The sequence below is a fragment of the Larimichthys crocea genome, chromosome VII (assembly GCF_000972845.2).
Source record: "Larimichthys crocea isolate SSNF chromosome VII, L_crocea_2.0, whole genome shotgun sequence".
Lineage (NCBI taxonomy): Eukaryota > Metazoa > Chordata > Actinopteri > Sciaenidae > Larimichthys > Larimichthys crocea.
This window is the reverse complement of record NC_040017.1, coordinates 17,032,665-17,058,520: the sequence shown is the minus strand read 5'-3', so window position 1 is coordinate 17,058,520 and position 25,856 is coordinate 17,032,665. Positions and strand designations below refer to the sequence as shown.

The window sequence follows — 25,856 nt, the reverse complement described above, 5'->3', positions numbered from 1 at the left end:
TGATCTATAAATCAAAGCAAAGGGGCTGTGCACATTTTCCTGCAACTCCTTCATTTGCTACTTTAACCTTTTTCCATGAATCATGATCCAAACTATTTGTAGCAGCATCAGTGACAGTAGCTACACGATGCTGCCCTCTACCTTTCACTATTGCACAGGACTCACTTTCCATTATATATAAAAACAAGCTTTTAGTTGAGTGTGTACATTATTTATACTTGAGGTTTAATGATGAACTCTTGTGTGGTTTGTTTGTGTAAAATTTGTAAAACACTAATATTTTTTAATTGTAAAATTGGTATACCGTATGTCAAATGTTACATGCTTGTAAGCTATGGACCTATGGAGCTTCATCCTGCCCTGCCCATCCTCTAATGCATCTTTCTCTGTGTATGTTTTGTATATGTTTGAGTTATACATTATTAATGACTTATGCCTCCTTCTCTTACAGCCTGCTCCTATAAGATCCTGAGGTGAAATCACATGACAAGGGAGAGAGAGTGAGACAGGCTGGATGAATGGAAGATGACAGCGTGCTCTGACAGACACAGGGACACACGCAGTCATGCTTCTCTCCCTTTGCTGTGGCGTGTATTACCTCAACTGCAGTCATAACGATGCAAGAGCAGATGAGAGGAGGAGGGAGGAGGATGGTGGAGGAGTGAGACAAGCAGGGCGGGGCTGCTGAGTGACGGAGTGGGAGGCAGGAGAGGGAGGAAGCTGCTCAACAGACGACCAAGGAGCAGAGGGAGGAGGAGGAGGAGGAGGAGGAGGAAGAGAGAGAGTGTATCCACAGGACGTGAGAGCCGGCAGCAGAGGAGGGAGGGGGGTCTTCCAGACTGGATGGGCCCAGCGATGCCTTGATGGAGTATGGGCCAGGTTTTAGGATTCTCCCACTGCCGTGAGTCTGCTTTTGTTCCACTGTTTCCATCTGTGTTTACTGTGTGGGAGGTCTGCATTTCTTTTTTTTCTCACTATGCCATCGTCATACGTGCATATTCCAGCTCAGCATCTTTTCTAGCTATCTGCTGTAAGCATCGTGTTAGCTCAGCCCCCCCCTTACTCCCCTCCCCATCCTGCCTACTCTCCATCTCTCTTTCCTGTTAATAAACACATGGCCCGAATGGATGGATGCAGTGCAAAAAGGAGACATATTCTGTTGTTGTTGTTGTTGTTACCTCCCTCCCATTGATCTGCAGATGTTTATGTGGTTGTGTGCGAGCAGGCTTTGCAGGCAGCATGTCAGGAGTTGTTACTCCCTGAAAGCTTTTGTTGTGCTCTTATATTTGTGCTTTATTTCATCTTTTTGTCACAATATTCACCATCACCTCTACTTTAAATTAGAGTTTAAATTAAAGTGGTTTATGATGCTTTGCATGTGCAGAAGAGAATACGCTGCATTCTTTGCTCTGCCTAGGGGTTGATTTATCAGCTAATGTGATGCTGGCTATATAATGTAGTGAAGGCCTTTACTGCTGCCACTTTACATCATAAGGAAATGAGTCTGTATTCACTGACCTACAGTAAGCCCCTTTATTCTGACATTGATATAAACATAGTATTATGTTTAGTGGCATGTAACGTTACCTTGTGTAAAGGTTAAAAGTTATTGATTACCTTAAGTGCCCATATTTTAATGTGAAATACAAAGGAGTACATCCAGTACAGTTCACTGTAACTTTTGAAGATGACTCATAACAAAGTACTGCAGTGTTTGTGGGAGCCTTTATGCCTATTAATCATTTCACATGAAGTTCACTTACATTAAATGAGAGGCACATGTGAGACGGTGGAAGAAATGTGTTGGCAGCATGTAAAAGCAGCAACAGTACATTTATATTTCTGTCCTTTGCTACAGCACGTTTACTAATGGATTTATGTAAACTGTGGACTGTTTTCTTGCAGAGGAATATGGCTCTGTGGCGTCCACACCAGACTCAACGCCTCCATGCACCGATGGTAACGGAGCAAAACACCTGACACTCTGTTCATCCACTGAGAAATACTCACAACATTTATAAAAGAAGAAGAGATTCCTGCTTCCTGAAAGTCTTTCTTTTGAGCTTAACGTTAGAAGAATACATTCGTAAACCTCTCTCACCTTTAAAACACTAGCAGTGAAAATCCACCGGGAAAACACAGGAGAACATTTTGATCACAGACACATCTCGGAAGGAGCAATGTTTATGAATTTATCAAAGAGGGTTTCATTCACTTTAGATGTCACACCCTTTTGTCACAGACATCAAATGACACACCTGGCTGCTTTCATCCGACATTTTTCAATTTTTTAAAAGCAAAATCTCGCTCCCTATATGAAACTGAACTAATACACAATCGTCTCTATAACTGAATAAACTGCCATGTGTTTTAAATTGCTCTTCTGCTCAGAGTGTGTATTGTTTATCTACATATTTTCTTGCTTTGTCTAGTGTCTGTATGTGACTACATTTCTTTGTTTTTGTCTCCATTCAGGTGGAAACGAGGAGTCCGAGATGTGTGACCTGCAAACAGCCAGGGAATGGTCTGATGACGACGATGGGGGAGATGGGGATCCAGACGATGATGAGGGACTGGCTTCATCCCCGTCTATCTGGGGCACGCCACGTCAGAACTCCTTCGAGCTGACTTTCTCTTACATCGCCATCGCAGAGCCCGAAGCGGTAGGAGCCTCACGACACCACCGTGACCGACGCAGGATCGGCTCTCGGGGAAGTCGTACTCCTTTGATCCGCACGGACACCCTGGAAACACTGTTGGACTCGCCCGATGTTGACTGGGACCCTCAGGCTTTCCTCAGTCGTGAGGAAGAAGAGGAAGCGTCAGAGAGGAGAGAGCAGGAGAGGTTAGAGGCGAGGACGGTGAATGCAGCGGTGAGGAGGGAGCAGCACAGACAAACTGAGACTATTACAATCCAGCCCTCTCCCCAAAATCTGGACCCAGACACTGAGGGGACAGACACAGGAATCCAAAGAGAGGAGACTCTGAGCAGTCTGAATGTCCAGCCTCCCTCTCCATCCCCATCCTCCCAGCATCAGAGCCCCTCACAAATTCAGGGTGAGAAACAGGAGGAATGTGTGAAGAAGTTGCTTCATTTCACAGTGGAAGATTAAAAGTGGATGCTCACGATGCCCAAACAAAAGACCCCTTTGTTCACTTAGTGATAGCTTCTTAACAAAAAAAAAGTGCAATTTGTTCAACTGAGGCGTATTTTAAAGTAGTCTGCAAAGTGCATTTGATGATTTACAGTTCTACTCTCATGAGGTTGCTGTTGATTCTGGCTATCAACATACTAAAAAAATCTTGCCAGATATGTCTCAAACTTATCGTCTGAATAATAGTTGCAGGATTGTGCTTCAGGATTGCATCTTAGCATGAAGTTTAAATGACGTTGTTCAGCAGTTTTATCATTTAAACAGGAACCACTAGTTGACATATTGTTTAGACAGATCCCACAGTGACGATTGCATGATGTTGCTTTGACGCTTGCAGACCTGCCTGTCTGCGATCATTAGTGTCAAATCATGATCAAATCAATTGTCAGTGACACTTTTATTCTGCAATTCCTTTGTGGGAGATAGGTGTCATATGTTTGCTTGTGTCACACCTGAAAGAGTCCATGAAACTACTACACACATCATGACATTTTATTCTTGGATTTGTTAACATGTATAAGCAGCTCGCCTTTTTTCTTTGGTCCAAGCTGATTCATTTAGATGTGAAAAGATACTAATCCAAGGTACAGTCAGCTGTAGTTTTAGACATTATATATATTGTTAATTATAACTTTCTTTGTATTCTATAAGTTGTAAATATGCAAGAAAACTAAGAAATGTATTGACTTAAATCTGGAACCACAACTCAAATGTTGCAGTCATGAACACTGTGGTTTTAAAAATGTGATTTAATACCTTTTTATTGGTAGTTTAAGCTCAAGTTAAGTATGCACAACATGTCAGTGATGATGTCATCATGACAGTGACATCATCTTCTTTTTCCCGGCAGCAGCAGCAGCCTCACCGACCCCCGAGCCAGAGTCTCCTGTCACCAGGGAAACCATTTCAGTCAAGCTGCTCACATCTGTGCGACCCAGAGGCTCAGCATCCTCCTCGCCTGCTGCCATTGGTCAAAACTCTCAGGAACAGCTGGTCAGCGATCACTGGTTTTCAGCACTTAACCTATCAGAAGACCCGAAAGTATGCATCTACATAGCAGGTACATGGCTCACATCTGTACTGTTAAATATTCTCAATCTTCTGAACCAACGACCGCCCTTGCCTCCTCTCTTTGTTTTGTTGCTGAGCGAGATATTTCTTCGAGCTCATTAATCAATATCTAAATAGAGAAAATATCAGATTTCACTTTCAGCATGGACCACCGAGAGCAGGCAGACAAAGATAGGACACCCACCCGCCCCGGAAGTCCTGACTGCTCATTGTGTCTCCATAGTAACCCTCTCTCGGGATTTCAGGAATGATCGGCTAATTGTGGGGAAAAGCATTCCTGGCATTCGCTCGCTTTTTTTGGACATCATCACTGCTGATGTCAGAGTGTATCACTGTTTGACACATGCACACAGAGAAAGGTAGACAGGTGTGTGTGTGTGTGTGTGTTTATGTGTGTGTGTCTATATGCGTGTGTGTCTGTATGTGTGTGTTTGTATGCACAGCTTCTTTATATGCAGATTTATGGGAGTTGGCGAAACAGAAAGCGAGAGAGAACATCCTGTCTTCCAACTTGATGGCATTTTAAGTGGATCTTCAGTCAGAGTAGAGCTCAGTCTTATTTTAGTGGATGTGGGGGGGAGTAAACCCTCAGACCGCTGATTAATGAGTGGTCAGGCTGTTGACAGAGTTTAGGGTGTCCTGAATAAGTAGCATGCATGCTATCCATTGGAGCGTCCTTTTTCTGGTGTATTACTTTTTTTAGGGGCCACATATCAAACCTCGGTGCTTTTGGCCACTGAAATGTGGCTTCTGCGCAGAGTACCAAAAAAACTATCAGATATCAGTAGCTCACATTCGATGTGTGGTCAGATTCAGAACAAAACAAAAGAATTTCAAGAGCTTAAAGTAAATTTTGTCCAAATGTCCTGAAAACTTTGCAGACCTCTGAATCACTACCAGTATCTGGAAACTTTGCATCAATTCAAAAATAGATGGATAAGACATTAAAACAAAATTGCAGTATTGGTATTACTTTGTTGCTGAGCATACAGATCTCCTCTTTGGAGGTTTTACGTGAAATTGACTATATTTTACCACCACTCATCTATTAATTCTCAGTCATGTTTGCACTGAAGGTGCAGGTTTCGCTGGGTGACATAACAGAAAATGAACCCTTGCTCTCCTGTTTCAGGAGTTGGATGGCACATGAGCATGAACACGACTCTTTATAACCTTTAGAGGAATGCCATAAATTAATTCTGCTTCAGACTGAACTTTTGCTTTAAAGATCTAGATCTGGTGATTTTTGAGAGTATTGTGTGATTGTGTTGTGAATCATCTCTTTATGTGTGAATCTCTTGGAGTCTTAAAGAGTGGTGGGCGGTGCTGTGAACAAGATTATTTTGGGCTGTCAGGACTTTGGACTGCTGAGCGAGCAGGCGGTGGCCAAAAACAGCTCAGAGGGGTGAGGGGAGCACAGCGGGCCAGAGAGGGACAGAGGGTGTAAAGGGGAAACACTGGATCGGCAACCAAAATGGCCAGCAAATGTGAGAAAGGTGAGCTAAAAGCAAAAAGAGGATAATTTGAGACAGTCCACGTATGCAGACGATGTGTAGGTATTTGTTTACAGTCGTTAACTGACAGGTAGCTACTGCAAAGAGTGTTGGCTTTCAGTGAAAGGACAGAAGGCAGAAAAATAAGCTATAGGCTCAAGTGTGCAGGAGGGGAAACCTTTAGTAGTGGACTGTTGAGATTTGTGACTTTGGCGCAGTGGTGGGAAAGCCGGACTATCAGGGGACTGAAGGTGGGAATTGAGCGGATTTCTCGCCTCTCTGATTATTTTACAAGCAGAGAGTCTCAGGAGACGGCAGCTTCTGTCAGCTAGAGGTGTGTTTGGCTTTTAACTGATGAGCTGCTCAGATGTAGCAGGGTATCAGTGGCCTTAATTTGAATTAGCAACAGCCATTCAAATGAGCATAAACTGTCCTCTCGGGTTGTGCTTTTTGCAGATAGCTGTTGTTGTGGGTCATAACTTCATCGACTTGGTTACATTTTAGTGCTTCCTCTTTGAGCTGGCGCGAGCAGAGGCCGACTCTAGCACTGGACATATTTAAACTGGTATGACCCCGGTCAAATGGAATGGAGGTTTAAAATGACAAATTACATAATGTCAGGCTGGTTGGCGTAAGTGTCATGTGATTGGTCGGTTAATTGGCTTGTTAATTTGCAGATTGATTGCTTTATTAGATTACTGATTGTCTCATGCAGTCACTCCCTCAGTGCACATTTACATAACAAGTAACTTAGTCAAACGATTAGTACACTAAGATAAATTCTGCTGGTTTGTGTAATCAACAATGTCTTAATATTTTATTCCAGCAGTTAAAATGTGCTGGATAGTGGCTGCAGCTGAGTGATAACTGCCTCCTGATTAGAGGTAATTACTCCTCGCTGATAACTCCTGAACTATGTATGATAGATTTAGTTGGGGTAAGTTATAGATCCAATAGAAAGAAACAAGTCCTAATTCCCCCTTAGGGCGCCTAAAGGCTGCAGTGTTTATTACACCCAACCATACAAAAATCTGTGTTTTCTCCCACAAGTTGTAGATAACAGCAGTTTATGATGTTTGTGACAACTTGTGTTGTCTTTTAAGAAACAATTTTAGGTTTTTGGGGGAATACAGTTACTTGTTTTCTTGCTGAAAGTTAGATGATCACTCTTGTGTCTGTCCATTACAGTAAATATGAAGACAGTTAGCTTAGCTCACCATAAAGACTGGAAACATGTAACAAAAACATGTTTGTTTAAGTTGGACAAAAAAAAAAAACAGTGTAAATATGACAAGAAATAACAGACCACCAGTGGACAGTGCCCGTGTTTTTAGATGCCGTTGTGTGTTTCATGTGTCTGTTGTTCATAGATTAGAGTCTTCGTGACATTATTCGCCTGCCCTGACACTATGTGCTGATTGACCCTGTCCCCGAATGACAGCAGCACAAACAAACACAGCGGACAGGTGTGTTTCAGGGCCATCATGGATATTAATTGTGCGCAGTGATGCGTATAAATAAACCACCTTCTGTCAGTACACCTTATTCAAACTCTGAGGCTTAGCATTTCACTGAATGACAAGCACAAAAAGATGTGCCCGTCTGACAATGCTGCATCACACAATGTATCTTGTAATTACACAACACTACGTGCTGTGTGCTATACGTTTATGGTTGTCCACTTTTTATAACATGTTTTTATCGGTAAAGGTTTTTACGGAAAAAGGAAAATCTCAAGCTAGATCACAGAATCAAATATTTTTTTTTGTATATATTGAAGTTGTCCACTCTTGTAAAGCTCGACTCTATGGATGCCACAGTCTCCACGACAGCTGTTGCTGGGTGACAGGGAGAGACACCGACGGTGTGGGAAAGGGGCTGCTGACGGTCTGATGTCTGTCGGCAGGTGCTGTGAAAGGCTACGTTTAAATTCTGCTCGACCGTTTGTCTCCCTCTTTCATCTGAGGGCTAAATTTAGCCCAAGCCGGAGCCTGACGTGTCCTGGTAGCGGCACCATGTGTTCTCTTATGCTGAAGGCTGGAAATCCCTTTCTGCCTCATGCCCCCTTCCTGCCTTTCACTTCTCTGGCCTTTCTTCCCCTTCCTACATAACTATATCAGAACTGCTGTAGCTTCCTGCCAATCTTCCTCTCTCCAGATCCCCTTGAAAAATGAAAGACCTTTTGGAAGGGCTGGAGTGATGTTGCTGCAGCTGCTATGTGAAAACCAGGAAGGATGTAGTAACTCACAATGCTGTCAGCTGCTTGTTAAACATTAAACCAGCTTGAGTTTGCTTGGTTTTCAGCACACGTCTGACCTGAGCATCTCTGGGACTATTTTATATAAGTTTGTTTGATATGGTATTAATAGTATGTAAAAAATTCAGGATCCCCCCTTGCTGCAAAATCTCCATTCAAATGCAGTTATTCAGATTCACATGTCTGATAATCTACACTGTCTCAACAGCAACTTCTTCACCTTTCTTTTCTTGTCCTTTTCCTCCCTCCACTCTCTTTGTCTTCCAGCGATGGACCTGATCTACTGGAAGGAGACGGAGCGAACGGGCATGGTGCTGACAGGGTTAGTGGTCGGCCTGCTGTCCCTGTTCCAGCTCAGCATCATCACTGTGGTCTCCACAGTTTGCCTCGCTGTCATGTGCTTCACCATCTCAGTACGCATCTACTATCAACTCCTCTACGTCCTCAACTGGGGCGATGGAGAACACCCCTTCAAGTAAGAACAAGGAGAGTGGTCAATGACACAACACACAGAGGTGGATTCATCCCATTCGGTCACAGTGTTTCCAAAACAAGCTTCCTGGTCCAGTGTATATGATCTTCCTTTGATTAAACAGCTTTTGCTGCTTTTTCAGATTTAGTTGCTCTCTGTGTTTACATCTGATAGTAAAATTCAAAGCTCCAATTATTATTATTAACATTGGGGTGTTTCTGTTAGCAGAGCTGAGGTTAGACAATTTTAAAAAATAAGTCTTATAGTAATAAACAACATGCTCTGTTCATGTATGTGTGCTTCTATTAAATATGTGTTTCATTATGATAAAAAGCCCATTTGAAGTTCTTTATTATTTATTGCTCCCTATGTATGAAGTCACAGCTGCATAGACTAATATTAATCATAAAAGTCTGGTGGTGAGCCAGCAAATTGAAAAGCATCATGACCTCTAGACACTGCAGCCAAAAAAACACATGAATCATCGTGTTGTTAAATAGAATAAATCTTCCTGTTTATCATCAGTGCTTCTATCTTTCTGTTGTGTCGTTTTCTCTCAGGGCGTACTTGGACCTGGACATCAGTTTCAGTGGAGAGGACGCCCAGCTCTATATGCAGAAAGCCATCGTCATGGTTCTGTCTGCTGTTGACAGTCTGAAGGGACTCATTTTTGTGAAAAACGTCTTTGAGTCAATCAAGGTGAGCTAAGACAGCCAATGAAGTTTGTGTGAGTGTGTGTGTGCAGGCTCTTACTCTCTTAATGACCCGCTCACAGAGATTTGCTTCATCTTGTCCAGAAGCTCTCTCCCTCATTAACGCAAACATCAGTCCGTCTCTACATTCTCATCATTTTTCTCCATCATCTGTCATCGTCCTCCTTCCATCACTGGAGATGACGGCATCGCCATGCCAACCGTCTCTCTCATTATGCTAACTCAGAGCTGAAGACTCTGCTCCTAAATTAAGGCAATATCACTGACGGCAACTGTCAGCCAGAGTGACATATTTCTGGTAATCATGTGGAAAGCTAACAATCCCTTTGGAAAAAAAAAAAAACCTTTCAAATAAATTGGATCTACTTCCTGCTAACAACATAAAAATGTGGCAGCCGGCCTCGCATTTCTAATCTGTGCTCCTCCGCCCAAAACATTTTAATGCTTATCAAGCCTAAATAAATGTGTCGGTATAGACTGACTGTATGTTGCTACAGTCTACATGATAGTTCATGATGACACAAATACAGAGAGAATCATAGATCAGTTTAACCACGAATTAGACAATGAGTTCAAATTAATCTGATTAAAATAATAGAATCATGACAATATATTGTCATAATGCTGAGTCCACTGCAGCCTATCAAAACCGAGAAATATTCCGTAAGACATGAAATTAAACTTGACAAAATGCTAACTATGATTGTAAGTTCATTTCTGCTCATTTCCTTCAGTGACTGCCACTGGTATAAAAGAGTGTGCATCAAATATCATTAAAACCTAAGTCAGCTCATCCCTAATATAGCTATGACATTTCTTTAATCAACAGCAGCAGTTTAGGACTAGAGAGTCTAAACACATTTACAGTAAACGGTGGGTCGATGTGAGTTAACTGAGCCCTAAATCCCGGGCTCAACCCTGACCTGGCCGGTATGTGACATGATAAGGTACGCAGAGTCGCCCGGATTCTCTTTCCATTTGAGACAGGGGTGTCTCGTGTCAGAGCCACACTGGATGGGTGCTGTGACACTGTGAGATATAAGGGGAAACACAGAGACCCATATTGGGAGTCTTCATATTTGGAGCTCTTTCTTTTCTGCATCGAGGAGAAAATGATGTCATCTTATGGAGTCATGATTTACTGCTTTCTAAAATAATGAAATTAAAACCACATGGAGCGGTGCTGGAGGGTCTGCTTGACATCTCCACACATCGTTGATCAGAGTTTGACTCTCTGCTGCTGTTCCTCTCTTGGTTTTAGCTGCTGGTTCTGATGTACCTTGTGACGTACCTGGGAGACCTGTGCAATGGCCTTACTCTGCTCATCATCAGTAAGAAACAGATATTACCTGCTGGGAACCTACAATATTAACATACTCTAAGGTAGTCAGGTTAACTACTCTACTTTTCCTCTTCCTTTTTCTCTAGGTGTGATCGCTCTCTTTTCTCTGCCACTTTTCTATAGACAACACCAGGTAACACTCTCCTAATTAATCCCTCCTAGTTTAATAGTGCTTTATTTCCATCTCCATACACATTGTATTTTCTGTTATTTCACAGGAGCAGGTGGACAGCTACATTGCAAAAATCCAGGCCCACATTGACAACATCAAGGACACGTGAGTATACTGCCACCTTCTGGTATAATGTTGTCATTAGCATTAGTCTACAGGTATTTTGTTACTGAGGCAGCGGTATGGTGGCCCTGAGAGCTCACTGCAGCTTAAGAAAACTCATGCAACTAGACAAAGCACAAACAAATACAGAAATACTGCAAGGAGCTTCGCAAAGCTTGAAAGCATGTTTGCATTTAGTGTCCCTATAATATGGTAAAATGGCCTCTAAATTAAGTACAAACCATTTGATGAGGTGGCTACTGGGATGTCCTTTGTGTGGAACACACATGCCTACCATCTGGTAGCATGGCATAATAGGTATTGAGACAGACCTACACAAGTAGTAACTATTCTTGTCTTTCTTTTCCACAGCTTTCAAAGACTTGCCCACGGTGGTGGCCCTCCTCCTGACCCAACTCCCGGTGGCGCCAAACCCCAAAAGCAGTAAACACTAATGGACAGGAACTTAAAGAAAAGCTCCCAGAGTTACAGGCTGTCACTCAGATGTCTTACCCAGCAGTCTGTCCCAGAGAAACTGGGCTCCAGTGACTGGGGAAGGGAGGTTACTTAAACAGACAACGATGAGGAACACGCATGGTACTTTATACTCTTAACTGTATGTAAGTTATTGGGTTAGAGGTTGGGGTTTGGGTTAAATCATAATCAAGATGTATGAATCCTGAATGAGACTGTTGCTGCTGACGTCGGAAATGGAAAGATTCAACGACACAGCTTGTCTTTAAGGTCTCTTGGAAATATTCACTGTTTTTTAATCTATAAAAATGACTCTAGAAGTGTCTTAGACGGTCGAGAGCTGTAGTCCAAATGAGGCACTAAGACCAAGAATGGGAAATTCCCACACCGACAGCTAAAAGGGAAGTGAGTTGTTAAGGTGATATGAGTGAGGGGACAAAAACAAGGGTCATCATTACTCACTGCAGCATAAAACTGGCAATTATGGCTGCATGTGTCAGCACATGTACTTGTCTAAATGCATATTCATTCTCATGACAGTTTATCTGTGCGTATGCATGTGTGAGTGTGTGTGTGTGTGTGTGTGAGTGTGTGTGTGTGTGTGTGTGATTCATAGCATACAGCTTGCTGAAATGAAACCTCAAAGCAATTAAAGTCACATTTCTTCTTTATTTTCCAAAATGTTCTGTTTCTTCTCATCCACACAGGCATTCACTTTTATTCATTTGAGGGTTTTTTTTTTAATTCTTGGCTATATTTTCTCACATTACTTCATTGCTTACACCACTTGGTGCTGCATTTCTTCATTCATTGACGTAAATGAGAAGTTGAAACATGATATCCAGAGAAATAGAGATAGATTCTTCTGCTACGAGTTCAATAATTATGATGTATGATAAATGAAATGAAATCCCTTAACAGGAAGTTCCCCATTGTAGAGAGCATCAGAGGTACTTAAGGTGTCAGTGTTCGTTTTAGGATCGGATGATACAAAAAGTGCTTTCAGATAGATATCCTCTCTGAGCTCTTAATGTGATGTGAGGGAATGTGGGAGTGAAATACAGCAGGTGCCTTTCTAACTGCAGGTTACAGTGCATGATCTGATTCACAGTACTTACAACTGCTGACAACGGCTTACAGCGACTTCTCCTCCCGTAACAAACCACTTCTCCTTACCTGACCATTGCCTTCCTGAGAATGGTGTTTTGTACGTGTACAATACTTGTGTGATAGTACATGTGTGCCATGACAAGGTATCTTATACAGAATTGTAAGTAGATCAATTTTAGGAATAATAAAATTATTCAGGATACTCCGCAGCTCGCGTCTACATTTCCCTTTAGTGCTTGCTTTAAAAGCTCTCACCAAAATGTGTCTCCTTTCTATGCCTTATTATTGCATAATTTACACGTGTGCTGAAACTCAGACGCGATGGCCCATTAGCCCTAGACATCATGTGCTACTTGGTGTCAGACCTACAGTAGTTGCACACACTCTTTTCTATACTGCTGCAAATGTTGTTGTTTTTTTCCAAGAGGAACAAACAAACAGAATGATGATAATAGTGACATTTAAATCCCTGATTTCCCTACCTTATCCTCACAGCTTAACCTGTACAAAAAGATTCATTCACTGAGATCGGTCTTGTCAAACTATATTTACAACACAAAACTGCTGTTAATATAGTCAAACTCATTGTTTTCATATCACATGTTTGGGTTTTTATATTTGCTGTGCGGATGAAAGATTAAATCAAATCCAAACTGGAGTTTGTTTAGTTTATTCCATGCATTACAGCAGTATGCAGATAATTTTGTACTTTAATTTTAATCTTGGAAAAATAAACACGCTGAAAAGATAATACAGGTGTATAGTGACTATTTCAGATAGAGGTAGGTTTTCAAAATGTTAGAGAACAGGACAGAGAAAGCACAAATACAGATCTTGTTATTGTTGAATTCCCAAAACTAAAGTTAAACTGATGTTTCAGTAGCAGTAATATGGTCCCCACATTTATATAAATTGCACTGTAGGGGTAAAACAACTAAATGCAATTGCAATTACTTTGATAATGGTTGAAATAATTTTTCATGTAAAACTGCAAAAAAAACAAAAAAACATTTTGTGGTTCAAATTTCTGAAACATGAGGATTTACGTCTTTTCCTTGTGATTATTATTTAAATAACTTTATTTATTTCCAAAATGTTGAGGAAGTGTTAGACAAAACAAACATTGTGTCACTATTTTCTGGAATTAACATCTATAACCATCGCAGCCATGGTAACGTGAAACAGTAAGGCCAACACAGGTGTTACCAATGATACTAATGAAGTTTCATTTATTGCAGCAGAGCCTTTCCAGTGATAATTAGTATAACTGGAAACACCTGCGTTGATCCGACTATTTCATATGAAAATGGCTGCTGTGAAAAAGGTCTATTAACAAAAACATAAAACAATCAAACAAATCAAATCAAAAATCAAAAGGAGATTAATTTATGAGCTTAGTCCTACATAAAAGAATTTAAAATGAGCTCAACCAACTACAGTATTTCAGTCCTGCTTTTGCATGAATGCATGAGTAATAATAATCTAATAATAAGAGTATAAAAGGGGACTTTTTTAATACAGTTTTAATACAGAACCTTTGCTAATAATAAAGTACTTTAACAGTGTGGTATTAGTACTTCTACTTCAGTTAAGGATCTGAATACTTCACACTGCCCACTAATTTGTTGCCCTGTGTGTGTTCAGATCTGAGCCACCAGGAGGCGACAAAAGTCAAGACATCACATCTTTACATTTTTCAGTGCGTCTGACAGGACTGGGAAATAAGATCACCTCAGCCACTGGACAGTTTAAAGAAACTACCCAATCAGAGGGAAAGTTACTTTTGAATATTTGTCCATTTCACAGACAAATATCCTTTTCATTGAGCCATCTTTAAATCTCGTGCTGCTGCACGTTTTTGCACGTTAGAGTCTGTGGCCACTGGCTGTTCCGTCTGGGCTCAGCTGACTACAAATTAAAGTAGGTCATGGGGTCTGGAGTGGGTTTGAAATTTCAGTACTTTATGCGTCATGTTTTAAATGGACATCAACGTTGTCCTCTTCTCACCGGTGAGGACACGTCTGGACTTGTCTACACAGGATCACGCTCAATGAACTCTTGGAAACTTCACAGTTTTTAGCCCAAGAAAATGACACAGTGCGTTATGTAGAGATTAACTATTAATATTAGATGTATAAAAAATAAAAACAGGACATCGACTGAGAGGTCTTTTCTGTTCTAATTCCCCCACAGACAGTAAGAGTAATCTTCTAGATGTTTTATCTTTTCTAAAAGAATAATATATATATATTACAGACTTCTTCCACCTGCGTCTGTTCAGCCCTCTGCTGTTGGGAGGTGAAGTGGGTGGGATTAGTCAAATCAATCTGAGGATATAACGCTTTAGACCCGCCCTCACATTGTAAACTGCAGAGTCTCAGTCTGTAGTGCTGATGGTAATCTGTCACAGTGGATTTGGCAGCGCGCAGGACAGGAGGAGAGGTTTTACGCACGAGTTCCTCTCTCAACCATAAAGCATTTGGAAAACTCCTACTAGTAGAGAAGGGGATCCTGTGTTCTCATGGTGGGTCCTTCATCTGCCCCCGTCGAGGAGAGCGCGGTGAAGTGCTGACCGATTGAATGTCACCTCCAGTCACCATGGATTACGGACGGACCATGGCCCCTCCGGTACCCCCACACAATCCTATCCCCGCCCGGCCAGGGCAGGCGCAGGAGCGGCTGCTGAAGTGCATCCTGCTTGGAGACGGAGCGGTGGGCAAAACCAGCCTGGTGGTCAGCTATACAACGAATGGCTACCCAACTAAATATGTCCCCACTGCATTTGATGACTTCTCGGGTAAGCATAAGAAAACTATTAAAATTAAATTTGCTTCATGCATTTATAAAAATAGGGAAATTATGTTATGTAGAAGGAATATAAATCTCATTTTCAGGGCTGCTGCACAAACTCTTCTAGATTTACAGATTATTGTAGATTATACATAATTATTTAACTGTACAGTTCCAGTTGAACGTATTAAAATTAGTGTTTTGGGGTAAATTCTGGTGAATGAAACTTCCACTGCAGAAGTCAATGTGTTTCTACCTGCTTGACATTCTCACTTCTTTTCCACTGAACTCTTCAACTTCACATGGTTTGACAGCACCAGCCCACTCTGCCCTTTTCTGTTATTCCACTGTTATGATAGATGTGTTTGTGTTTCCTATTATCTGCCTTTCCATCAGTGTTAATGCACATTGCCTGATGTAGCCCCGGTTTCCATTTGGCACAGTTCCACTTTCCAAACTGCCTCACTAGTCCCAGCAAGTGCTCTGTTTACTGCAAAATAAGCAGAGAGAACAGAAAAATCCACCAAAATGAGAACATGTTTCAAACTGATCAGTGTCAAAAATACATCTGTGACATGTTGATCACCTGTATTGCTTCATGGTCACATCTTCAGACAGCCCCTGCTTAGGATTTTAGAAAATCTGAAAACTTTATTGTATCTATATATGACTATCAGCTATTATTGTCATTGATGCACGAGTATAAATACTTGAAAGATTACACATGACCACATTTTATGCTTATTTAAAATGAAGGACATTGTATCCTGTAAACTGTAGTGTTTTTTTGTCATGAATCTCACTTAATTCTCTGACATTAAACTGATGAGCAGTAAAACTAACAACTTGGCCAACACAAATCCAATAAAACACTCAACGAGAACACACACCGCCCTGAGCCGAGCGCTGCCGTACAGAACAGACAGCGTCTCTGGTTCAGGGGTTTTGGATTGCACAACTCTGCCTATTGTTGTCAGCCTTGACCCGTGAGCCCTCTCCTCTATACTGGAATGGGCACATCTGTTGCAGTGGCTCAGAGGCAGAGATTGTCTTTCGCCTCGGCCTGACAGAGAGTGATTGTGTAGTTGGGGCCCGTAATGGTGATGTCATTTCTCTGTGCCCGGAATCAAGAGCGTCCACTTGAAAGCTGACTTCTGAGCAGTTACGCAATGCCACAGGTGGCACAGACGCAGGGGAGCTGGAGGCTGGGAGAGGGGACGATAAGATGGAGTTTTGGTCCAGAAAAATCAAAGGAGTATCGTATGTCAGGGATTAAGAAATGATTGCACAATGGCTGTTCTCTGTACTCCTTGCTTTTGTTAAAGCAGGGTGCTATGTTGCCTGTCCGACTACTTGAATAGTTCCAGCAAACCCTTTGATCAGGTGGTATGACCGACCACACACTCCAGGCGTATTGTAAATGTTTCCATGTGCCTGCTGCTCTGCATTGTGCTCACTCTTCTGAAAAGAATAAATGGCCCTATAATGAATCTCACTGTAAGATGACTCATCCACTTTTCCAATCTGGAAATGAGGCCTATTGGATGAGAGTCATTGAACAAACAAAATCTGCTCTGTTTTTAACCGCCCCCCCTCCCTATTAGACAACCTTGGAATGGCCTCTTTCTAAACACAACAGAGAACAAAGCTCACAGAGTGGTCCGAGTGACAGTAAAGTGTTATGGTCTCAACAGTAACTGGCAGAGTGGGTGGGCGAGACAGAGTGTGAGCTGGAAGAGCCAAGCAGGGGGTCTTTGTGTTTTCAACTGGCAGGCTTTTGTTTATTCCACATAATATTCTAGTGTGTGTGTGTGTGTGTGTGTGTGTGTGTGTTAATGTCTGAGGTGTCAGGTGGGGCTTTATAGCGCGCACAGGCTTAAAGTAATGTTGACAGCTGTGACTTATTTTCTTTGTCTGTGTGTTTCTGTGTCCACAGCTGTGGTTCAGGTGGATGGAAACCCGGTTAGACTACAGTTGTGTGACACTGCAGGACAGGTGAGTTTTTGTTTACACACAAACAAATATTGCACACACATCATTTGGGATCTACCCAATGTATGCCCAGCAAACCTCTGAACCTGTCACGTTTTAGCTATGTTGGCGATGTCCATTGGTTGGTTTGTCCACTGTTGTGGTCCAGACTGAAATATCTCAACAACTACTGAATGAAATTACATAGAGGCATTCATGATTCCCCCGAGGATGAAGCCTGATGACTTTGGAGGTCTTCTGACTTTTTATGTAAAGGCACCATTTTCCGTTTTTTAGCTTAATATATCCACGACTGGTCATGTAAAAACATGCTTACATGCTAAAATATGATTGTGAACATGGTAAACATTATACTTAACCATGTATCATTGTGAGCATGCTGGCATACTGACATTAGCATTTTTTAAGCCAATTTTAAGTATACATGCCAAACATTCGCCCTATCCAGCTACTCACATTAAACAACTTAAAATGTGTGACTGTTAGTCCAATAAAATGAACCATTTAAGCAAGACTTGATAGGGGATTTTAGGGGGTAATTTCCACTATGATAAGTGATTAACTGAGAAATAATTCAATAGTTTTATTGTAAAAAATACAGTTTCTGGTCTGCCCATGTTGCCTTACCTTCTATGTTTTATTTCTCATATGGGCCTCTTGTGTGCTATTTCAGGTAGCTCATCTGTATAGAAATTACAAAATTCCTGGACTCTGCTGTCGATCTTCATCTAAATTATAATAACATTGCTCCATAGGATAGGATGCAGTGACAGGGTGCTGAAGGAGAGGTAAAATCCCAAAGGTTAGACTCGAGGTGATGATGGAAAAAGAATAAAAAATTCCTCCCTGTCTGTCTGTCGTTAAGGACATGGGTGGTACAGGGAGTTTGCAAAATGTATTGACTCATTAGTATGTTAGGACTTTAGGGCAATGTTGGAAGGAACAGGTTGTGAAAGAGTGTTTTTATTTTCCCTGAAGCATATGTGGTTGTTTCATAATCCTGCTCAATAGGACCGTGCCCTGGGAGCAGCATATTTGACATTCACAAAAGCTGCGAGGGCACTGCCAGTTCTCCAAATCAAAGACAACTTGGCTATAAAGTGGAACGAGGCATTTGAACAAGCCCCTAATATGTGTAAAAACATCACAGCATGTTGCAAGCTGCACGCACACATATGCACACCCACACGCACACACATGGACAAGCTTGGGCAAATACGGGCAGATAAAAGTCGGCACTCACTTACTGAACTCATGCAATTTCATAAAAGAGGAGCTTGGGCCAGACACAGGTCGGGGTGTGCCAACAAAGAGAGAGAGAGGTAGAGAGTGAGTGAGACAGAGAGAGTCAGAGACAGAATGAAAGCAACAGTCTGGAGAAAAATGATAACAGCTGCCGCCAAAGCCGATAAACAAAGTTGCTCCTTCCTCCAAGATGTTGATGTCTGTATATTTGGCGTCATCAGATTGCAAAGCACAGCCAGAGCTCACAAGTTGATATGTATCCACTGGATTGCGTGCGCTTTAAATCACTGATAGTTTCTGTAGATTTGGTCGTACTTTAGAATCACGTGGAGCTGGCAAAGAGCAATGTTTAGGCAGAAGGGGATTAAGAGGTGTATGCTGGAAAGGAGATGGTTAAGAAAAAGAAGGAGAGGTTTGTGTCAGGTTTCTGCCAACCTTAATCTGTGTATTCAAGGGTGTGTTAGTCAAAACGGTGTGACTCCAAAGTGTTAATTTAAGAGCTTTACTGGAGATGACATATATGAGTGGGCAGGGCTTGTGTATACTGTATATTAACACAATAGGAACACCATTTATTGAATGGATATTGGCACAATTCCCTTTTCTGAGTGAAGCAATTACTTAAAGTACATTAGTGTGTGGTCAGTCTGGGTGAGAAGTGAAGGGAAATACTTGATCACAAAGTAAAGATTTAGAGCTAGATGGGAATTTTTTAAGATTAATTTGCTTGATGTTTATAAATCATGCTAATCACACCTCTGTTTATGTCTCCTTTTAGGATGAGTTTGACAAACTCCGTCACTTCTGCTACAGCCGGACTGACGCCTTGCTGCTCTGCTTCAGCGTGGTCAGCCCTGCGTCCTTTCAAAACGTCTGGGAGAAGTGGGTCCCTGAAATCCGTCGCCGCTGCCCCCTCACGCCCATCCTCCTCGTAGGCACGCAGTGCGACCTGCGGCAGGACGTCAAAGTGCTGATCGAGCTGGCAAGACGGAGGGAGAGGCCGGTGGCGGAGGAAGACGCCAGGGCGCTGTCGGAAAAAATCGGGGCAGTGACGTACATTGAGTGCTCGGCGCTGACACAAAAGAATCTGAAGGAGGTGTTTGATGCGGCCATCGCTGTTGGGTTACGGCACTCTGACAGGAGAGTGAGGCGGGAGAGGAAGGTCCGCAGCACAGCTGATAAGATGAAGATGCTCTCCAAGTCCTGGTGGAAGAAGTATGTGTGTGTCCAGTAGGGAGGGAGGAGATTTTCCTGTGACTGATGATAAAACTGGAACTGCTGACTTTTTCGTGTGAGACTGAGTTGGATAGACTATTTTTACATTCACCTGCACGACCCCAGATGTCGCGGCTATAATGACTTTAATTTGGTGAAGAAGCAACAGCTCAACAGAGGCAGAGTGTCTCTGTGAGCTGCAGAGGTGTTGCAGGTTTGGAATATTTTCACTTTCACCAGAAGAAAATCCATTTGTTGATGCCTAAAAGACAAAGAGCATTAAGCTTTAACCAGTGTCTGCTCCTTAGAGCCAGTCTGAACTGTTCAATATGACTGAGATCAGCATTCATCCAAAAGTTATGGAGCTATTAAAGTTTCTGGCACATGGACTACATATCACACTGTCCAAAGGAAATGTGAGCTGATTTGGAGGAGAGACGTTCAGACAAATTTTATGTACTAAAAGTGTACTCCTCCTATGTTTCTGATTTGATACCCTCCTATAACAAAGTATATTATTTTATATGTTCTACACTGTAATTAAGCCCCCAAACACTTCTGTTAGATTCTTTTTTTATTCACTGAAATCACAACATGAAGTTAATATAAGCTGATTAGCTTAAATGCCCAATCAAAGATGCAATAATTCTACTGTCCAAAGTCAAAGTCATGCACCTTGTTTTCTAAATCAGAACTTGTCAAACTCTTTTGGATTACAATCACATGTAAATGAGTATAAATTCTTTAAAAAAAATATATGAATTCTTCGGGATGTAAAGCGGTTTTGAACATGTTGTAGTCCAGCCATTCAGTTCTGTAGGGACTTCTCTACGCCGGCTTGCGTCTGTGCCACATTTTGAAGTGTTGATACAGTTAGAGGTCTGTAAGCTCCTCACCAAAACACCTATTACATTTGACTGATGCCACAAAAACATTAACAGAGTACACAGAATGCCTATTAATGCTGATTACCCAACCTATACTGGATCACACATACTTGCTGTAGGTTTTGGAAGTTTTAGTTGACTGAAAAGTTCCACCTGAGTTGAAGCCACTTTGATAGTTTTAACAGTTTTACTGTTACAAGCTTTCAGCAATACATTGGGTGGTGCCACTGTACATTGCACTTATCACACACAGTCTGAACACATCACTGAAGTCTTGCCATGCAATGGCCTTTGGACCAGTGGTGTGAGTTAGATATAGGGCAGGTAAATGCATCCACAGTGCTTGAGATGTAGGTTTACTCAGTCACTGAAACCGAAAAGTGGCTGCACTACCCACTGGTTTGGATGATCACAGGGTCTTTCTTCGTCATTGTATTCAGGGGCCTTAAACAGATAATTATCCGTCTTTGTCGGTCAGTATATTGGAGCTCTCTCCTCGTTTGAAATGATAACAGTAAATGAGGTGAAATCATCAAAGAGACTGATTCTATGTTTGCTTCTTATTTTTCAGAAGCCTGTCATTCAGCTCTGTCTATTTATCTGTTCCTTCTGGGCCAATAACTGATCAACAGCAATACAGAGCAGATGTATGAAATATTGTATGTCATTATGTATGTTACATAGTAATCATTTATGATGTTTGTAATGTCATCAGGATAAATCTCTGTGTACATATATAAGTGACTCAGTCATTGGCTGTGCTGTTCAACTCTAACTGGTACTTAACAGTACGTGGGTTGGTGTCTGAGAGCAGTTTGTTGAGCTGTATGAGCGGAACAAAATAAAATGTGAAATATTATTTACAACTCACTGTTGACTCTTTCATGGCGATATGTTATCTCGGTTGTCACGCTGCGGAGAAAATTACACGATGATAAGAGTGGAGGAGTGTTTGTTACATGCTTTCTTATGTCAAATGCTGCTTGAATATGAACATAAGTTTTGACTGGTCTCATATTTTTTGTGTTCTGCCAAAAGAAAGGGAGACCTAGTTTTCAGATAAAAATGTAGGTTAGTAGGCTATTGCCAAAAGTGTACCTCAAGTGGAAAAACAATGAACTATGTGAAAAAGATTCTCTATTTGTGGACTGAGGGTGATGTTTATTACAAAAGCCTGAAAACCTACTTTGATGCATATAAAAATACAAGCTGTGCCCAAAATCCACTATTTAGTTTAGTTGACTTTATGAGGAGGAGGATATTAAATTTAACACAACTACAAAACTATCAAAGATGGTCAAGATTGTTTCCATTGTGGTCCTTGTTAAACATAAAATATACCAACCATGCTCGCTATCTTTGTTGTCTGAATGTCTATTACGAAATATTATACCCTATATTGTTGTCCCAAATTATCCCATATCGCAACATAAAAAGTAGTGTAAGATTGATGACCACTACCCAAGAGCAAACTGCATTGCTAAGAGAGAACAAAATAAAAGTTAAATATACACAGTGCAATGCTGGATGAGTGATGACATGAGCAGTATTTTAATTCATGTCAAGTGATTCACTACATAGTCCCTTACATACAAAATGTCCTATATATATAGTATTGTGTTCTATATAGTGTCCTATGAGCAGTAAAATGTGAATAAATAAACAATCACAGACACAGACGGTGTCTAACATTTACTGAAAACTATATTTTTACGACGCTGCGAAAGAGTTAAATATGACTTCAAAGATTTTGCCTCAGAGGTTTTGTCGGCACCAAGACTTCTAACTATGCAGGATCAGATGATTATAATTGCCTGAAATAGGCTTTTCCTCCTATTCATAGTTACACGTCTACACCACAGTATACAACAATGGGCAGAGAATGACAGTTAGCTAGGTATCTTGTACTTGTTTAGAAGTGCTAATGATAGGGTAGGCAGCTAAAAGAGAGTTTGTGTTGTCTGGCAGACTGCAGATGAGTATGTTACTCAGCCTCAGAGTGGGTGAAACTAAGGTAAGAGTGGTGCCAAGTGGTCTAATTATGATAGTCAGGATGGCTCCACTTTCTACCAATATTTTAGCCCCATTGTTGTGCCCTATAGCAAGGCAGCCATCTTGTGAAACATCCTGTGATTTCGCATTGTGGTTTTTGTGCTTGACTGTAATACCTACCTGTCTGCTAGAAGTAAAGGGTATTGTCTGTGGTAAGGATCTTGAGCTGTCAATCATGAAACTAACAGACAAAACATATCAGGGATGAGGTCTAAACATGTTTCAAATTTCACGGTGGGATTGTTAGACTGTGTATCTTATGCAAATGTCTCTCCGCTAATTTAACTGCTCTGCTGAATCCAAATACCAAAACTGTCCCTGAGGTAGAAAAGTGAATAAATACTCTGCTTTATAAAAACACGAGAGCCCAGTGTAAACATATGTGGGCTATTTGCATAACCATAAATGTAGAACATGTCAGTGATTCAACATCAAGACTATGGAACTGACAAAATATTATCATTCAGTGGTAATGTAACTGTATCTGGGCCATTTCATGGTCGCAGGCTCACAGAGGCAAAGACAACATTTAAATGACCTTTGTGGCCCGATCAGTTGGTTTCCAGGATTGTGTTAGGTTGGGTAGCTGTTTGCCTCTGTTTCCATGCTAAGCTAAGCTAAGTGGCTGCTTCAGCTTCATACTGAATGGACGGATACAAGAGTGACATCAATTTTTTTTTATTTACTTTGGCAAGAAGACAAATGAGCATATTTTAAGATACACACAACAAATATTAGAATCAACCTAAAAATGATAAACTCTTCTTCATGTCTTCAAACAACCCAAACTCCCTTACTGAAACGTCCCCGCTGTGTTAGTGCTTTCCTTGGATGGAAACTGTTAGACATCACTTTTAAATTAATGTTGGGTGAGATTACGGTGTGAACTGGGTGGCCCAGTCAGCTGTGGCCCGCTTCAGCTGTAAAAACTAATGGTCGTTGAACTTTTCAGTCCTGTAAACCCATTTCCTTACGTAACATCTAAGAATCATTTAGGTAACAATTGAACTCTGACTCCACATGAAAGAGCAGCGCTGTAATCAGTTCTGATGTCTTAAAGTTGACGAGGTATTTCTCCTGCACCTTTCAGATAATTGTCAGCCTAATGACTAGAGCTAAGCCTATGGGCCTGGATTACTGAGCGACATTAATAATGTCAATCATGTCTGTAGGGTGGGAATTGATCCAGCCAGTAGAGCCTGATCCACTTTGTACATTGTCTTTAGGATTAACTGTTACCCAAGCTCTTGTAATGCAATGCAATATGTCTGGAGCCCTGATTAAAAGACACCCGCACATAGACTTAACCAGCGATTAAGTACAGTTCATTATTCTTGACAGAAATCTGCTTTCAAAGTATGTTTAAGACCCCAGTCTCTCTTTCTTATAAGTTACTTCAGTGACTCGTTCTCATATGTTCACAGGACTATAAGCTTTAAATCTTTGGTCTCTATGACTATGCCATGCATTTACTGAGAGGTGAGAATAGTGTAAAGGATTTAGTGTGCTTGAAATATATTGAGCCTCAAAATGTTCAACGTTAAAGCAACATTGCATAACTTTTCTACTATTAAATAACAGATTGTCATCATCAATCAATCATTTTGTTACTACACTGATGTGTAATTAGGTGAACAGTATCTCTGTCACTTTGAACTCGCTTTATGCCTGTTCTTGCATGTAACTTTTTGCTCTGGGAATGATCACCAGCGAGCAAGTATTGTGATTTACGACACTAAGTGACACACCTTCAACTATCACTAATTTTGGTGGATCATATTTTATGGGGAAATTATTTTCTGCTTTACCTGCCTTTGCCCTCCAGCTGTTGCCTATCAACTCTGTGATTTACAGATTTTCCCAATGAACATTAAAGTAAATTGCTGCAAACTATAGCTGCTGTTAGCTCAGTTTGTTAGCCGGGCTGCCCAGACTGTGAGTTTAGAGTACCAAGGGGAGTGGTAGTGTTTGTAACACTGCGGTTATGGACCACTGGGAAAAGGAGGTATTTCAGGCCCCGGAGAATGCTGACTGGGAGCAGAGCCAGAGTGTTGTGCCAGAACCAGAGCTGGGCTTCTTGCTGTTGAACTAGTAAGTAATATTACCTGGCTGGTATGTCTTGTATTGTTGCACTTGCTCGATGTTTAGTTGTCAACTTGGTTGCACTCTAAAACAGTGTAGGAGGGGCTAAATCACAAAGACATAATATTGCTTTAAATAAACAAACTGGCCCTGCTTTGGCGTCCTTTTAATAGTGCCACTTTGCCAAAATGTAAAATAGTATAGTATAATAGTAGGAATAACAAACCATAGTCTCAGTTCTGTCTGAAATCAGTGCATGGTGTTAGACTTTGAAAACCACTGACATAGACATTTTTATCATCCTGCCATGGTGTGCATCATATATTACTCCTGTAAACTTTGCTGTTGAGACACTAAAATGCTCCATATCCTGTAGGTGGTGAAGTGCGAGTTCACTGGGGTTTTAAATTCAAAAGTTCATTCAGACACACATTTTTTCTGCCCACTGTGCAGATTTTGAAACACATGGAGCTCTGAGCCGCGAGACAATAACCCTTTCAGAGGAGTGGATTTGGAGGCCTATGTGCTGGTGGAAAGCTTCAGAGTTGGTACAGTGTTCCTTTATGTATCCTTAAATCTGTCAGATTGACTACATCCTGCTCCATTGAAGTCTCATCCTTTAGAGGACTACCACTCATTAACAAAAGATACTAATGCAGTATTTACTCACAGGTGTCTAGAAACATTTAAGACATTAGGGAATGTTCAACTCAGCTCTCAAAAGCATTTTGGCATCTTTCAGGACATCATTTTTGTTTTACTGCCCACAACTTTACTGTTTTGGTTGACTCTCACCTATGGCTGTGACAATAACCGCATGACCAAGGTACTGCGGTGGTGCCTACCACGGGGATTGAGATCACTACCATCTTCACAACAGATTTTGGAGGGTCATTTTCAACACATTGGATTGCAATGCGTTTGAAGACCTCTTCTACTCTGTCTCTGATAGATCGACAAGTCAGAGACACAGCCTCTGATTAGTCATCAGACTCAACCCAAGGCATCATGGGTGTGAAAGTGGATGGCTAACGGCATTCTAACAACACCAATAACTGTTTTCAACACAGAAAAAATAAACATATCCCACATATAAAAGATCACAGAAGACATTCAGTGTTGGATTCATCATTATTGATTTAATTTACAGTCTCCAAAAAGACACTGCAGTCCAAAGCTGGATTACAATGATTCCGAAAGAGATACAATCACAGTATGATATCTTGTGATAG

The 25,856-nt window shown here is 41.3% G+C and overlaps 2 protein-coding genes across 5 annotated transcripts; both read left to right on the top strand.

Annotated features, from left to right (window-relative positions):
* The first annotated feature begins 753 nt into the window (after nucleotides 1–753).
* Nucleotides 754–11,932, top strand: rtn2a (reticulon 2a). 4 transcript variants are annotated; one of them, XM_019260609.2, is made up of 10 exons: nucleotides 754–901; nucleotides 1,906–1,959; nucleotides 2,476–3,057; nucleotides 4,009–4,215; nucleotides 8,244–8,451; nucleotides 9,009–9,147; nucleotides 10,423–10,492; nucleotides 10,590–10,636; nucleotides 10,722–10,780; nucleotides 11,150–11,932. In XM_019260609.2, the coding sequence occupies exons 1-10, from the start codon at nucleotides 871–873 to the stop codon at nucleotides 11,223–11,225; spliced, it is 1,473 nt and encodes a 490-aa protein (XP_019116154.1). In that variant the 5' UTR covers nucleotides 754–870; the 3' UTR covers nucleotides 11,226–11,932. The 4 variants fall into 4 exon arrangements, with proteins under 4 accessions (XP_019116154.1, XP_010742186.2, XP_010742185.1 ...); XM_010743884.3 differs by having other exon boundaries at nucleotides 4,006–4,215; XM_010743883.3 differs by lacking the exons at nucleotides 754–901; nucleotides 1,906–1,959; nucleotides 2,476–3,057; nucleotides 4,009–4,215 and adding an exon at nucleotides 5,597–5,722.
* Nucleotides 11,933–14,717: 2,785 nt separating this feature from the next.
* Nucleotides 14,718–21,349, top strand: rhoub (ras homolog family member Ub). The gene is made up of 3 exons (XM_010743887.3): nucleotides 14,718–15,158; nucleotides 17,088–17,146; nucleotides 19,167–21,349. The coding sequence occupies exons 1-3, from the start codon at nucleotides 14,942–14,944 to the stop codon at nucleotides 19,620–19,622; spliced, it is 732 nt and encodes a 243-aa protein (XP_010742189.1). The 5' UTR covers nucleotides 14,718–14,941; the 3' UTR covers nucleotides 19,623–21,349.
* The last annotated feature ends 4,507 nt before the right edge of the window (nucleotides 21,350–25,856 follow it).

Coding starts and splice junctions, on each gene's coding strand:
- rtn2a (XM_010743884.3), top strand. CDS start 871: ATGGGCCAGGTTTTAGGATTCTCCCACTGCC. Junction 902..1,905: donor TTTAGGATTCTCCCACTGCC/GTGAGTCTGCTT, acceptor GTTTTCTTGCAG/AGGAATATGGCTCTGTGGCG. Junction 10,637..10,721: donor TTTTCTATAGACAACACCAG/GTAACACTCTCC, acceptor GTTATTTCACAG/GAGCAGGTGGACAGCTACAT.
- rhoub (XM_010743887.3), top strand. CDS start 14,942: ATGTCACCTCCAGTCACCATGGATTACGGACGGACCATGGCCCCTCCG. Junction 15,159..17,087: donor TGCATTTGATGACTTCTCGG/GTAAGCATAAGA, acceptor CTGTGTCCACAG/CTGTGGTTCAGGTGGATGGA. Junction 17,147..19,166: donor TGTGTGACACTGCAGGACAG/GTGAGTTTTTGT, acceptor GTCTCCTTTTAG/GATGAGTTTGACAAACTCCG.